We start from the raw sequence: 15,838 nt of genomic DNA on the forward strand, positions 1-15,838 counted from the left end.
TCTATCATTCATTGACACGAGTTTCCCTCCTGCCCCTGCTCATCGACCCTGAGTGCACTCTGTTCAGGGTTGAATATCCGCTGGTCTCTAACTCACCGCCGGGGTTGCTGCCGCCAAGTTCCGGGGTGTGAGCTGCTGCCTGGAGCCGAAGTGGAACGGGGTATCGGGGAAAGCCTGGCGGCCCCAGACCCTGGAGAGAGCTCTGCCCCGGCTCCAGAGCTGCACCATCAGCGCCATACACACACACCCGGAAAGAGAGTGAGAGCCTCCTCCCACCAACAACACTGGAACAACATCCTCTGTGCAGAAAGGTTGCACTTCCTGCAGCATCACAGAGCATTTGACACAGTAAACATCTGAATGGAAACAGCGTTTGGTGTTAGAAAGTCAGGAGAAAAGATGCTCCTCAGAGAGTTGGGGCCAGACGATGGGCTGATTGGCCCCCTCCTTTATTTCTGTGATTCTGTTGGATGTGCCTGCACAAATTTGATTAAAAGGGAATATTTTGGGGAGGGAAACAGTCTTATCAGGCCAGTCAAGTACATTGTTAGAAGAGAAGTATTGAAATGTAATAATCACTTTCCGGATCACTTCATTTTACTGTTCACCTTATAGTTCCTAGTTAACCCACACAGAAGGGTGAAACTAAGAGTCATAGAATCAGCGAGATGTGCAGCACGGAAACAGACCGTTCAGTAAACATTTAACACTCCAAATTTAAGTTGCATTGAGTCTTCAAAATGATGAGACGGTCCAAAGAGTACGGAGGGAAAGACCGTTGTCACTGGCAAATGAATCAAGTGCCCAGAGATCACCAGTTTAAGGTTATTGGCAAACTGACCAAAGACAAAAATTCCTGTATCTAGTGAGTGCTTAAGAGAATCTAGGATAAAGAGACAACATCGGAGAAACTATGTTGGTCTGGCTGTATTTGTGGTGAGAGAAACAAAGTTAACGTTCCAAGTCTGGTATGACTAGTTTCAAAGATCATATCAGATTCGAAATGTTAACTGTTCCTCTCTCGACAGATACTGCCAGACCTGCAGAGTTTCTCCAGTATTTTCTGTGTTTGTTCCAGATTCCACAATACTGTATTTCTCCTGTATTTGAGGATTTAGTTTACATTTCCTGAGAGTGTGGTGGAGGTATTTTTAAAGGAGCATTGGATTGTCAGAGGATTATGGGGAAGAGGTAGGACAGTTGCAGTCAGTGAATTGCCCCTTGCAGAGACAATATAGGTACAACAGGCATAATGTCTGTGAAACATTGCTACAACAGCAAAATGTAAGTCCCCAGTTGACCTCACTTTGCTATTCACTGTATATACAAACTTATCAGTCTGACTGTATATGTTCAAATTCCAAAATGTTCATATTTCAAAAGGTGTGTTTATTTCAATCAATATTATTTCCACTCCTTCTCAGTTTTAGATCAGGTAAAGCTTCCATACAGCAAATATTTTTGAAGTTTCTTCTTCCTTCCCAAAAACAAAGAAAAATGAGAAACAAACTTAAAAGAGAAATAATCATCACAATCGGCCCAAAATGTAGAAACATTTTATAAAATAAGCCGGTTGTTGCTAATCCTGGGGTTGGTCTAGGGACATCAGGAAAACTCCACTGTTTTCTAAAGTGGGCAACATTATGTCACTGGAGGAGCAAATTACTGCAGATGCTGAAATCTGTGTTGAAAACAATAAATGCTGGAGATCACAGCGGTTCAGGCAGTATTCCTGGAGAGAGAAGCTAATGTGAGAATGGTGTGTCTAACTACCAGACTGGAAAGAACAGTCCCCCTGGGGTAGGGGGAGGGGAGAGAGGACATGGTGACAGAGAATGTAATAAGTAAAGCAAAAACAAAGGGAAGAAATGGGAGTGGGTTCACAATCTGAAGGTGTTAAACTCAACTTTAATGCCAGAAGTGAAACCAGGCGGACAGCAGCTAAAATGAACAAAACAGCAGATTAAGCACAAGGAAAAGTATTAAATGTTGAGATTTTGTGTGAAATGCTCCTGATTTAGCCCTAATCCAGACTGCCAATTGAGAATGAAGTGTTGATATAATTAGGCCTAGGACTATCGTAAAGACCTTGCACAAATTCAGCAGTTAACCCTGGAGCTGATTGTTTCCGGCCAGCATTTTCACAGGATCAGAAATGCTGACGTCACGGCGGACACACTTCCGGGTGTCAACAGGAGGCGAGGCTATAGGGGGAGGGACTCCGGAGCGGGCGGGGCTGGCAGGGACGCGGAGGTGGGGCTGGTCTGGCGGTGACGCGGAAAGGAGCGGGGCGGGGTTTGATGGTGACGCGAAATGCGTGGCGGGCCAGGCGGAGACGCGACAGGAGGCGGGTGGGCAGGGCTAGAAGTGGGGCGGGGCTGGCGGTTATCGGTTGGCTCCGACCGTTGGGCCGAGGCGGGTAAGTGGAGCAGTTGGCGTCTTAGTGAGTGGACTCATCGGGGAGAGAAATTCACAGACGGGGTTAATATTATGGGGTGTTTCGGGTGTAGTATTATGGAATTCTTCTCCTCATGGGGACTGAGCATGGTTACAGCATAGATGGGGGCCATTCGGCCCGTTGTCCCTGGGCTTGCCCTCTGAGTTAGCAAATGCCGTAATACCACGTTGTTTTTTCTGTAGCTGTGCATGTTGTTTTTTGGCTATAGTCCATTTCCTGCTCCTGCCTTCACCACACTCTTCACTCCTTAACCAACTCATAAGTGAAAATATTTCCCTTTAATTGCTGCTTTTCCCAGTTACTCTAAAATCTGTAACCTTGAATTCTCAAATATTTTACAAGAGGGAGTTATTCCCCCCTACTTACTCTATCTGGCCCGTGATGATCTTCTATCAAATCTCCTTTTAGTTAGCACTTCTCTGGAAAATTTAATGATTAGATAATGGCCATTGAGTCCTAACTGTTTCACTTGGGTGTATGTGCAACAACCACTGGGCCATTGCCAGTGTGATGGAGCAGGTTTGATAGTCTGACTTATCTGCTGCACCTCCTTTTTCTTGCGTTCTTGAAGCCTTTTGTAGGATAGGATAACTGAGCTTCGGCATGTTTTACGTGTGAGCTGAAATTTGGAGAGGTTGAAGGATGGAAGGACAAAAATGTAATAATTGAATTTCAAAGTAAAAATAGTACAAGTGAAATGATTGAACTGTTCAACAAGTTTTGGTAACTCTGGTTTTGACCAAATGGGATTAGCTGTCTAGGAATATGGGAAAAGGAATAGGACCATTCAGCCTATTAGAGCTGAAAATGTGTTGCTGGAAAAGCGCAGCAGGTCAGGCAGCATCCAAGGAGCAGGAGAATCGACGTTTCGGGCATGAGCCCTGAAGAAAGAGATTTGATAGAAGAAGGGCTCATGCCCGAAACGTCGATTCTCCTGCTCCTTGGATGCTGCCTGACCTGCGCTTTTCCAGCAACACATTTTCAGCTCTGATCTCCAGCATCTGCAGTCCTCACTTTCTCCTAGAAGATATAGCCTATTAAACCTGCTCCGCAATCCAAAATGATGAACAATTTGGAGAAAGTGAGGAATGCAGATGCTGGAGATCAGAGGTGAGAGTGTGTTGCTGGAAAAGCACAGCAGGCAAAGCAGCATCCGAGGAGCAGAAGAATCAGGAAAGGGCTTATGCCCGAAACGTCGATTCTTCTGCTCCTCAGATGCTGCCTGACCTGCTGTGCTTTTCCAGCAACACACTCTTGACTGATAATGAATAGTTGGAACTTCAATGCCAGTTACCCAACTATCCCCACACCAATGCCAAAGGTAATCTGTAAACTGCCAAAAGCACCTTTCAATGTAGTCAAAGACTGAGATTTCCCAGCCATCTGTGCCGGAGAATTTCAAAGATTTACAACTTGGTGAATAAAAAAATTCACCTTGTCTCATCCTAAATTGGATCCAACTTATTTTTAAATTGTACCCCTGATTCAAGATTCTCCAGCCAGATAAAACGTCTTACCCATATTTACCTTATTTATCCCCTTATGTATTTTATAAAATTCAATGCAATCGCCTCTTATTCTTCTAAATTCCAGAGAATACAGGTTAGATTTGACCAATCTCTCTCCAGAGGACAGTCCCTGTGTCCTGTGAACAAGTCTGATGACTCTTTGTTGCACTCCTTCTATGGTAATACCAAACTCTTACACAGTTGAAACAAGTTTTCATTACGCCATACTTTAATCCTCTTGTGATAAAGGCTACCATTCCATTAGCCTTCCTAATGGCTTGCTGCACCTGCATATTAGCCATGAATGACTTATTGATAAGGAACCTCAGTTCCTTTGATATATACTTTCCAAATAAGAAGTACTCTGCGCATCTATTCCTCCTACTAAAGTGGATGATCTCGCATTTTTCCAAATTATATTCAATTTCTTGCAAACTCAAAGTTTGTCCAAATCCCATTAACACTGTTTCACATCTTCCTCACAGCACGCATTTCTGCTTAGCTTCAGGACACCTGAGGAACTCCACGCTATAGAAGAGGATGAGGCCGATAATAAAAAGTGTCTTTACATAACAAGATAGATATATTTAGGGAGAAAGTGGATTTTTATTTGGCAAACTTTTTTTTAAGAGCTGTTATTGTAAAATCCTCCTGTTTTTGCCCACATATCTGCATTACCTCCTTTTTATAGGCAGCATTTACATGAGATAAATATCAAACAGAAGCAGAAATTGCTGGAGACACTAAGCAGGTCTGTTAACTCTGACTTCTTTCCACAGATGCTATCGTCTCAGGTCCAGTGACCCTTCTTTAGAACCTGAAACATTAGCTCTGCTTTCTCTCCACAGATGCTGCCAGACCTGCTGAGTTTTCCAGCACATTCTACTTTTATTTCTGATTTCTGGAATGCACAGTTCTTTTTTTTGTTAACATTAGATTAATGTTGAATGTCTCAGGAACAGCAAATTGACACAAAGGTATGTTCTACAACCTGTGTACTCCATCTTTGCGCCGTAGACATAGTCCGTCTTATTAAATCCAGGTGACTGTTCTCAGCTACTGCTTTTGTTTTTAAGATGGTGGGCATGTGCAAGTGAAATATTTAAAAGGATGGAGACTGAAGCAGCAGAAGTCAACCTGTGTTTTACTTTTGGAGTCATAGCAGACATTCAGTATGCTGACACAGAGAATGGCTTCAATTATTCAAGGACAAGAGAACGTTACTATAGAAACAGCCTCCAGTTACTCCGCAGTGCTCTTCAAGAATGGAATGAAGAAGTGATCACTCCCAGGTTTATTCTGCAGCTTGGTGACATCATTGATGGATGCAATTCACAGCTAAAGTCGTCAGATCATGCACTTCAAGTGGTCATAAATGAATTTGCAAAGTCTCTGTCTCCAGTTCACCATATCTGGGGAAATCATGAATTTTATAATTTTAACAGGGAGCAGCTACTTAACTCATCTCTCAATAGCAAACACTTAGGAAATGGCAAACTCTTTGACAATGGAGACAGTAACATTAAATCAGACTTGGACCCTGATGATCCTGATGCCTTTTATGGCTACCATTTTAGTCCATTTCCTAAATTCCGCTTCATATTAACTGACACATACGATCTCAGTGTTCTGGGAAGGAAAAAGGATAGCAAGAAACATCGCTATTCGCTACAGAAACTGAAATCAAACAACAGAAATGAAAATCTTAATAGCCCCAAAGGTAAACAGTTATTTTACTGTGTGTTTGTCGTACAATTTTGGTTTTGCTTTGTGTGCACTTCCTGTTGATGTTTTCCATTTCAAAAAGGCCAATGGTTAGCTTTAAAATGGAACAATCTGTAAAATGGAATGAATTGTGTAAAATAGAGCAGTCTGTATAACATGATGTGTAAAAGCTATTGCGGTTGTAATTACAACTTGCCCTCATGAAGGCGCTGCACGACCGTATCAGCCAGAGAATGTAATTAGGTTGTCACTAGTTTATAGAGAGTTCCCATTATATTGTGTACATAGGGATTTACAATGGAAATTTAAAAATGTAGTATTGCTACCAACAAACCATTTTTACTGACCCAAAAACTCATATGTAAGCATATTCAAAATATATGTTGACACCCCTGAAGTACCATCGCCACTCCATTCTAAGTCATGTGGGGCATCTGTTTGTTTTTGGACAATAGTCATACGTTGTATTTGCTGTGTTAGCAGATGCTGAGATACTTTCAGAATTCAGTTATTAGTTTGTTTATGTGAAATTGCAAGCTTCAAAAATAGCAAAATGCATAAACATTGCTACAAATTAAAAGATATATAATTAATAACGATCAATACAAGTGGCTCAATGTAAGTTGAAAACGTATTAGTTGCATGTATTTGATTGACAGGTCTCGATGGACTGAATTCACGCTTTCTGGCATTCAATGGAGGTTTCAGTCAAGAACAGATGGAATGGCTAAACAAGATACTCACTTTCTCTGATAATAACCAGGAAAAGGTTACAGTTATTGGTAAGTAATTACATTCTTGATAAATTAGGAGATATAGTTTCAGTAACAAAAAAAGAAATTGCTGGCAAAACTCAGCAGGCCTGGCTGCATCTGTAGGGAGAAAGAGGGTTAACATTTCGAATCCAGTGGCTATTCATTGGAACTCATCAGTTTTTGTTTTAAATATTCAGCATCTGCAGTAATTTGTTTTATTATATATTTTCAGTAACTAGGTTTATCATGTATTTGTTTTAATGGTAATCTTGGTTTAAATAAATCAGACTTGTTTTCTTGGAGTAGAAATGATGTGTGAATACCAAAACGAAGAGAATCATTAAATCTGAAAGGCAACTTTAAAAACCAATCCTGGATCTAAGGATGTTATTGTATAGCAGATATGATCTTTGATGAGTAGTATCATGAGCAGGTGATAGGTGCAAGTTTCCTGCCTCTTTTTGTTTGCAGCGAGTTACATTCCTTCTTTTCTGTGTTCAGGAGTCAGCTCATCCCCTTTATTGCCACTTTGGAAATAAGTCCAAAAACATCTCTTGCACAGCATTAATATAACGGCATGCTAGAAATGTTCTTCGAACACAAAAGTTAAAGTTTTAGTTGAATTATGTGTGTGTCTTGTGGTAGCTCCTTTGTTACGGTAGTTAGTTTAGTTCCTCTGACATTTCTGTGTAATCTTGTACAAAAACAGACCTATGCACTTGAAGTTTTATTTTAATACTCTGATCATTGTTGAGACTGATGTGACCACCGATTGCAAGTAGAGTATAAATTGTGTCAGGCACTTGCATAATTTATGTCTTTCCCACAAGTTATGTGTACGATTCATTTAGATTTCTACTTGGATTTACTTGAAAAGTATAGACAGTGGCAATATATATGAAGTTGAAGTCCAGCAGACCTTGAGATAAACTTGTAGGTCAAATTAGGCACTGTTTTCTGTTCTGAGGCAAATATTTCTCTCAGTATATTTTCTGAGAATTGGAAGCATATAGGGCAGCACTGTGGCTCTGTGATTAGCACTGCTGTCTCACTGCACCAGGGACTCTGGTTCGATTCCTCCTTGGCAATTGTCTTTGTGGAGTTTGCATCATTCACCCTATGTCTTTTCGTGATTCTGTCTAGCGTGGGTTTTATCCCACAATCCAAAGGTGTGCAAGTTAGGTGGATTGGCCATGCTAAATTGCCCATAGTATCCAGGGTTGTGCAGGCTAGGTGGATTAGCCATGGGAAATGCAGGGTTACAGGGATCGTGTTGGGGAACAGGCCTGGGGTGGCATGCTCCTCAGATGATCAGTGTGGACTTGGTGGGCCAAATGGCCTGCGTCCACAATGATTCTATGAATTAAAAATAATTTCTTCTGTTCCATTCTTGTACATCTTACAGCTCACCACCACCTTCTCAAGGGCAGTGAAGTACGGGTAATGAATGCTGGTCTGCCAGCAACACCCAAATCCCCCCCAAGTCAAACAAAAATTAGCTGAGAAGACATTGAACTCATTCTTATCACAGAAACTTACAATTATGGGTACTGAGCCTTGACTTGTATCGATACTTGTTTTCACATCCTCAGGATCCTTACTCACAATTCTTCTGCCTCCACCGCATCTGCTCCCAGGAGGACCAGTTCCACCATAGAACACTCCCAGATGGCCTCCTTCTTCAAGGACTGCAATTTCCCCTTCCACGTGGTCAACGATGCTCTCAGCGCATGTCCTCCACTTCACTTACCTCTGTCCTTGAAACCCACCCCTTCAATTGCAACAAGGACAGAAACCACTGGTCCTCACCTTCCACCCCCACCAACCTCCGGATACACCAATCCTCCACCATTTCCGCCACCTACACACAGATCCCACCTCCAGGGATCTATTTCCCTCCCCACCCCTTTCAGCATTCCACAGAGATCATTCCCTCTGCGACTCCCTTGTTAAGTCCATGACTCCCATCCTCTACTCCTGGCCCCTTCCCTTGCCAGTGCAAGAAGTGCAAAACCTGCGCCCACACCCCCCTACTCACCACTGTCAAAGGCCCCAAAGGATCCTTCCAAATCCAACAGAGATTCACCTGTACTTCCACACACATCATCTACTGTCAGTTGCTGTCTGTGTCGTTTTCTCAACCTTGGGGAGATAGGACGCCAACTTGAAGAACGTTTCAGAGAATCTCTGGGACGCAAGCACTAAACAACCCCACTGCCAAATGCTTTAACTCCCCCTCCTACTCAGCCAAGGACGTGCAAGTCCTGGGCTGCCTCCACATCCAAACTCTAGCCACCCAATGCCTGGAGGAAGAACGCGTCATCTTCCACCTTGGGACCCTCCAACCTCACCGAATCAATGTAGATTTCACCAGTTTTTTCTTTCCCCCTCCCTCCACTTATTCCAGAGCCAGTCTTCCAACTTGGTATCTCCCTCTTGACCTGTCCTACGTGTCCATCTTCCTTTCCACCTATCCGCTCTGATCTATCACCATCTCCCCCTATCTCCCCCCTACCTCCATCTACCAATTGCAATCCCAGCTACCTTACCTAGCACCACCCCCTTCCATTTATCCATCAGTACCCTTAGATCACTTCCCCATTCCTAATGAAGAGCTTATGCTTGAAATGTCAACTCTTCTGCTCCTCAGATGCTGCCTGACCAGCTGTGCTCTTCCAGTACCACATTCTTCGATGACATTCCCAGGATACCCCTGAAGTACTTTACAACCAAAGGATTCTCTTTTGAATAGAGCAATTTTGCATAAGCAGCAAGTGCATGGCTAGATGATTGGCTCTAGTGTTGCCGATTGCAACTCCAGTGCTTTCTGATGTCCCTATACCAAGGCCAGTTAGGGATGGGCGATGCCCAGATCCATTACCTTTTTGTTTTGAAAGCCTAGGTTAAGAAATTTTGTCCATGGTGAGCTCAGAACCTTCCAGTTTAGGTGTCAGTACTATCCATTTTCTGACTTGAACAAGCATGCTAGCAACTGAGCAAAGCTGGCACTAAAAATGCATGCGTAAAAAATTTCAACTGAAAGGACTGCACAAAATACATGACATGTCCTCTAACCAAGATATACCTATATTTAGAGTCAAAACTTGAATAAATGCAATAATTCCTTTCCCAGTCAGAAATTATTTCATTTCCTTTTGCTTACTTATCAGTTTATCAGTCCCTTATTTCAGCACATGATCAAAGTTGACTCTGAAGTTTTGATGAAGTACTGCACCATTGTATTTACTAGCTTCAGTGTAACATATCATTTAAAGGTCACATATACTGATTGGCAATTCAAGGGGGGTGAAGAAGTTATTTCAGCAGTAAGTTGACTAAAAGATCAACAAAGAGTTTGCAACTTCTTGGCCAACATTCCTTCCTCAATCAATGCTGCAAAAGTGCAGATTAATTGGTCATATCTGAAGAAAGGTCAAATTCGCTGCTGCAAGCAAACTTTTAGTCACCCTTACATAAGTGACATTGTAACTTATATTGTGAAATTTCCTTTTCTAGATTTTTAGCAAATTTGCAGTTCAGTTTTTTTCCTATTATTCACGTTACCTGCCATTCATCCTATAGGCCAGTCACACGAAAGTCTTGGTATCAATGCAAAGAAACTGCAGTTTCATGTTGATAAGCGAAGTCCTGATGGTATTACTGCTGGGCAGTTAATCCAGAGATCCTGTTAATGTTCTGAGGGCTAGAAGACATAAGGAACAGAAATTATGCCATTCAGTCCATCAAGTCTGCTCTGCCATTTGGTCATGGCTGATAGATTTTTCAACCCCATTTTCCTGCTTGCTCCCTGTGACCTTTGATCCCCTTGGTAATCAAGAATCTCTCTATCTCTGTTTTAAATATACTCAGTGACCTGGCCTCCGCAGCCTTCTGTAGCAATGAATTCCATAGATTCACCACTCTCTGGCTGAAGAGGTTTCTCCTTATCTCCATTCAAAAGGTCTTTCCTTTACCCTGGACTGTGCCTTTGGGTCCTCATCTCTCCTGCAAACATCTTCCCAACATCCACTCTGTCCAGGCCATTCAATATTCTGTAGGTTTCAGTCAGATCCCCCTCATCCTTCTGAGCTCCATCAAGTATAGTCCCAGAGTCCTCAAACGTTCCTCATATGTTAAGCCTTTCATTCCTGGGATCATTCTCGTGAACCTCCACTGGATCCGCTCCAGGGCCAATACATCTTTCTTGAGGTATGGGGCCCAGAATTTCTCACTGTACTCTAAATGTGGTCTGACCAGAGTCTTATAAAGCCTCAGAAGTACATCCCTGCTTTTATATTCTACTCCTCTCTAGATGAATAACAACATTGTATTTGTTTTTCTAACTATCGACTCAATCTGCAAGTTTATCTTAAGAGAAACCTGGACTAGGACTCCCAAGTTCCTTTACACTTCAGATTTCTGAATTTTCTCCCTATCTAGAGAATAGTCCATGCCTCTATTCTTCTTACCAAAGTGTATAACCTCACACTTTCCCATGTTGTATTTTATCTGCCATTTCTTTGCCCACTCTCTTGACCTGTCTAAATCTTTCTGCAACTTTTCCACTTCCTCGCTACTGCCTGCCCCATCACCTATCTTTGTAACATGTGCAAACATAGCCAGAATGCCCTCAGTTCATTCATCCAGATCATTAATGTATAAGATGAAAAGTTGTGGTCCAAACACCAATCCTTGTGGAACACCACTAGTCACTGGCTTCCATCCTGAGAAGAACTCTTTTGTCTCCACTGTTTGCCTTCTGCCAGCCAGCCAAGCTTCTTTCCATGTTAGTACGTGGCCTGTAACACCATGGACCCTTATCTTACTGAGTAGCTTCCTGTGCGGCATCCTATCAAAGGCATTCTGTAAGTCCAGATAGATAATATCCATTGGCTCTCCTTGGTCTAACCTGCTCATTCCTCCTCAAAGAATTCTAACAGAGTTGTCAGGTATGACCTCCCCTTGATGAAACCATGCTGACTTTGCCCCATTTTACCATGCAGTTCCAAGTATTCAGAAATCTCATCCTTCACAATGGTCTCCAAAGGACTGAGGTCAGGCTAATTGGCCTATAATCTCCTATCTTTTGCCTTGCTCACTTCATAAATAGAGGGTTTTTACATTAGCAAGTTTCCAATCCTCTGGGTTCCTCCCTGACTCCAGTCATACCACAAAGATCACTGCTGAAGTCTCCACTATTTCTTCAGCTATCTCCTTCAGAACTCTAGGGTGTAGCCCATCTAGTCCAAGCAATTTATCCACTTTCAGATCTTTCAGTTTTTCTAGCACCTTTTTCTTGGTGATGGCTACAGAATTACCTCCATTTGCGCCCCCTCCCGAATGTTTGGGATATTATTCGTGTCTTTCACGACTGACACAAAATACTTACTCAGTTCCTCAGCCATTTCTTTGTTCCGCATAACTACTTCTCCAGCAGCATTTTCCAGCAGCCCAATGTCCACTTTTGCCTCTCATTTGCTCTTTATATATCTAGAAAAGGTCTTGCAATCTTTCCTAATATTACCGGTTACCTTTCTAGGTTAGAATCCTGTTAGGACCCAGGTTAGAATCCTGCTGTGGCAGATGGTGGAATTTGAATTTAATTAAAATCTGGAATTAAGAGTCTAATGATGACTAGAAAACTTCCATTGTTACATGTAACTCTGTTTCCCACAGCAATATGGTTGACTCTTAACTCCCCTCTGGGTAATTAGGGTTGGGCAATAAATTCTGACAAGGTCAACGACAGCATGAATGACCTTTTTTTAAAAAAAGCATTACAATGTTTAGGCATGAAATTGCACATATTAAGGTGCTTCTTCATTTTGGCAGTCAGTGTATTGAATAACCTCAGCTTCATTTTAAGATTTTCTCTGAGGAGGCAATGGCCTAGTGGTATTACCACCGGACTCTTCACCCAGAAACCCAGGTAATGTTCTGGGGACCCAGGTTCAAATCCTGCTGCGGCGATGGTGGAATTTGAATTCAAAAAATATCTGGAATTAAAAGTCTAGCAATCCATTGTTGATTATTGGAAAAACCCATCTAATTCACTAATGTCCTTTAAAGAAGAAAACTGCCATCCTTACCTGGTCTGGCCTCTGTGTGACTCCAGACCCACAGCAATGTAGTTAATTCTTAATTGTCCTCGCAGCAATTAGTGATGGGCAATAAATACTGGCCTAGCTAGCAATGCCCTCATCCCATGAAAGAATAAAACCAAAGCCTATTAATTAACTACAAGTATTAAAATTAAATCAGGATTTGCATGACATGCCTGAGAAGCAGAGACATCCAGAGTTCTTAAGTTACTATTGTTTAGAGACTAACACATTGTGCGGTAACCTCTTCATTGTTTTATTGGTCTCAATTTAGTACCTCATATACAGCTGCAGCCATTTTTCTTTTTTTTGACTTGGTTTGACTAAAGTACTGGATGACGTATAGAGTGAATTTGTTTATGTATATTTGACCAGGTATGACCAACTCAGTTGAAAGCATGAAAATGTGTATTAGAAAATGAGAAAACGGTAATGTAATTGTAAACTGTTTTCTTCATGCAGGTCATCTTCCTGTCCACCCATACTCGACAGATCCAATGTGCATTGCCTGGAACTATGATGAAATCCTCTCGGTGTTGCATGCACACACAAGTGTAGTGTGTTTTATCGCAGGCCATGATCACGATGGTGGTTACTACTTGGATGATCATGGAATTCACCATCTTACCTTGGAAGGTGTGATTGAAACACCACCAGAAAGCCATGCATTTGGTACTATTCGTGTATATGAAGACAGAATGATTTTAAAGGGAAGGGGCAGGATTCCTGAAAGAGTTCTACACTTTGACAAACATAAATGAATGAGGCATAATCTTGTGAGGCATGCAGACCATAATCACACGATGCTGTGTACTGTCCAATGAATTTCTCCATTTTAATAACTAAACTCAAATGGCAGAGCAATGGAGTTGTATTGGAAAATTAAATGCAAAGAATTTAATAGTAAATTTAGATAGCAGTAATTGAAGTTTCTCACTGCAATCAAAAAAATCTGGTCGGCAATTTTTACTTTATAGCACTGTTTTACTTGAGCATGGCACTATTTCATCTGAACCCTTCCGTTTTGCATTACCCTTGTGTTGCAGTTCAAGCAGCTTTTAAGTTAATGCACGTAAACGTAGGCCCTTGCTAGTCACGAATTTCGTGTTGTAAACATATAATATAAATTTTGTTACGTTATTTGAATCTTTGCCTTACTAAAGATAGAACAGGGTGATCAAGATTTTGCAACATGGGATGGGATATTTATATTATTAATTAGTATTAAAAGGGGATTTACTTGTTCCTCGATAAATAGACAGACACCAAAACTCAATTCTGAAATGAGTGCTTGTAAAATTGTGCAAAGACAGGCTCAAGTCTTCACCAGTTGTCTTTTTGGAACATAATACTGGAAATGAGAGTCTCAACTTTGGTTACTTCAAACTTTTCATTTAATTATACACATCAAAAGCTCATGGCAATAATTAGGCTCACGCCTGAAACCTGGCTAGAGTTTAGAGCTTGCTTCCATACATTTCATAGTGACCATGTGTGGAGGTAGGAAAGATGGTAAAATACCTTGTGGTGTTTGATATTGCGTGGCTATTAATGAAGTTAATTAAGTAGAAAGGCACTGCTTAAGGCAGCTTGTTTAATTGCTAAGGATATTTTTCAGTCCATTGTTACATAGTTTAGGGAGTCCAAAAAAGAAGGGAAAGATTGTTAATTGTTTAGACCAACTCGTGAAAGTGAGTATTTTCCCATCAAAATATTATCTGAGGAGGAGCGTAACCCAAGTCTTTTATATTTTGATACAACCATCTTATTTCAATTATGATAATGGAGCGAGAGAATACAATACCTGGATAGGTTTAAGATATTTGAAATGTGTACCTCGAAAAGCATATGTACACAAAATGAGCTTCCATTAAAAGGAGTGTAAGCCTGAATACTAATGTGCTTAGTGAACATTGTGTTAGAATGAGATTGAAATTATAAGGATAAGTCTGGCTATAAATTAGCCAAAATCTATGACTCAAAAGATTGAGTGTTCAAATTGATGCACTCTGATGGAGTGTTTTTTTTATTTATCACTTATGGGTACTGCTGGATGGCCAACATTTATTGTCTATTCCTTGTTGCTCTTGAGAAGGTGTTGATGAGCTGCCTTCTTGAACTGCTGCAGTCCATATCCCTTCGATAGACCCACAGTGTCCTCAGGGAAGGTATTTCAGGATTTTGGTGCAGCCACAATGAAAGAAATGCAATACATTTCCAAGTCAGGATTATGAGTGGCTTGGAGGGGTGCAGGTGGTGGTCTTCCCAATTATCTGTTGCCTTTGTCCATCCAGATGGAAGTGGTATGGGTCTGGAAGATGCTATTGAAGGATATTTGCTGAATTTCTGCAGTGCATCTTATAGATAGTACGTATTGCTGCGACTAAGCATTGGTGGTCAACACAGTGGAAATGATGTCATTCGAGCAGGCAGCTTTGTCCTGGTTGTTCTCAAGCTTCCTTGTTATTGGAGCTGCATGTATCCTGGCAAGTGGGGAGTATTCTACCATACTCCTTACTTGTGCCTTGTAAATGGCAGACAGGCTTTGGGGAGCCAGGAGGTGATTTACTGTACTATTCCTAGCTTTTGACCTGATTTGTAGGCACTACATTTTTATGGCAAGCTCAGTTGAGTTTCAGGTCAGTGGTAACTCTTAGGATGTTGATAGGTGATGATACCATTCAGTGATGGTAACTCTATGGAATGTCAGTGGCCAGTGTTTAGATTGCCTCTTATTGGATTTTGCCAGGCATTTATGTGACACAAATGTTACATACCCAGGCTTGGGCTGACTTGGGGAATTATCCAAACCTTGTTGCATTTGGGTCGATCGAGGACCGAAAGGCCTGTTTTGCACTGTATTGTTCTATGAACAGGAACTACTTCAGTATCTGAGGAATTGTGAATGGTGCTGAACAGTGTGCAATTATTGGCAGACATCTCTGTTGGGCAGCAACAATCCCCAATTCTGATCTTATGATGGAGGAAACGTCATTGATGGAGCATCTGGAGATTGTCACCTGTACCACCCTTTGAATCAGCTTAAAACTGAGGTGCAAATGAAACGTGACATTTTGAAAAGCAGGGAGTTGTTCTCACTATCCTGGCCAATGTTAATCCTCAACCAATACGAAGAGAAACAATAAACAGGTAATTCCTCTCATTTGTAGATTGTAGAACCTTGCAAAGAGTAATCATTGGCTATTTTTATCTGCAATACAGCATTACTTTATTGGGAAAATGTGAGACATCTAAGGATGTGATAAGTTGTTGTATTATTGCAAATTCATC

General features: G+C 41.5%; 2 protein-coding genes across 4 annotated transcripts in view; one reads left to right on the plus strand and one right to left on the minus strand.

Moving 5' to 3' along the window:
* Positions 1-268, minus strand: part of LOC122562027 (protein SCO1 homolog, mitochondrial-like) — a 25,950-nt gene extending 25,682 nt beyond the window's left edge. Inside the window, exon 1 of the mRNA XM_043714447.1 lies at positions 97-268. Coding sequence (XP_043570382.1) covers positions 97-237 — 141 coding nt within the window. The 5' untranslated portion in view covers positions 238-268. The remainder of the gene's footprint in view (positions 1-96) is intronic.
* A 2,113-nt stretch (positions 269-2,381) lies between these two features.
* adprm (ADP-ribose/CDP-alcohol diphosphatase, manganese-dependent) lies at positions 2,382-15,342 on the plus strand. 3 transcript variants are annotated; one of them, XM_043714449.1, is made up of 4 exons: positions 2,382-2,419; positions 5,043-5,686; positions 6,351-6,473; positions 13,010-15,342. In XM_043714449.1, exons 2-4 carry the CDS (start codon positions 5,077-5,079, stop codon positions 13,306-13,308), a joined length of 1,032 nt encoding a protein of 343 aa, XP_043570384.1. In that variant the 5' UTR covers positions 2,382-2,419; positions 5,043-5,076; the 3' UTR covers positions 13,309-15,342. The 3 variants fall into 3 exon arrangements, with proteins under 3 accessions (XP_043570384.1, XP_043570386.1, XP_043570383.1); XM_043714451.1 differs by lacking the exon at positions 2,382-2,419 and adding an exon at positions 2,421-2,443; XM_043714448.1 differs by lacking the exon at positions 2,382-2,419 and adding an exon at positions 4,826-4,943.
* Positions 15,343-15,838: the final 496 nt, after the last annotated feature.

Source organism: Chiloscyllium plagiosum, chromosome 24, assembly GCF_004010195.1.
Source record: "Chiloscyllium plagiosum isolate BGI_BamShark_2017 chromosome 24, ASM401019v2, whole genome shotgun sequence".
Lineage (NCBI taxonomy): Eukaryota > Metazoa > Chordata > Chondrichthyes > Orectolobiformes > Hemiscylliidae > Chiloscyllium > Chiloscyllium plagiosum.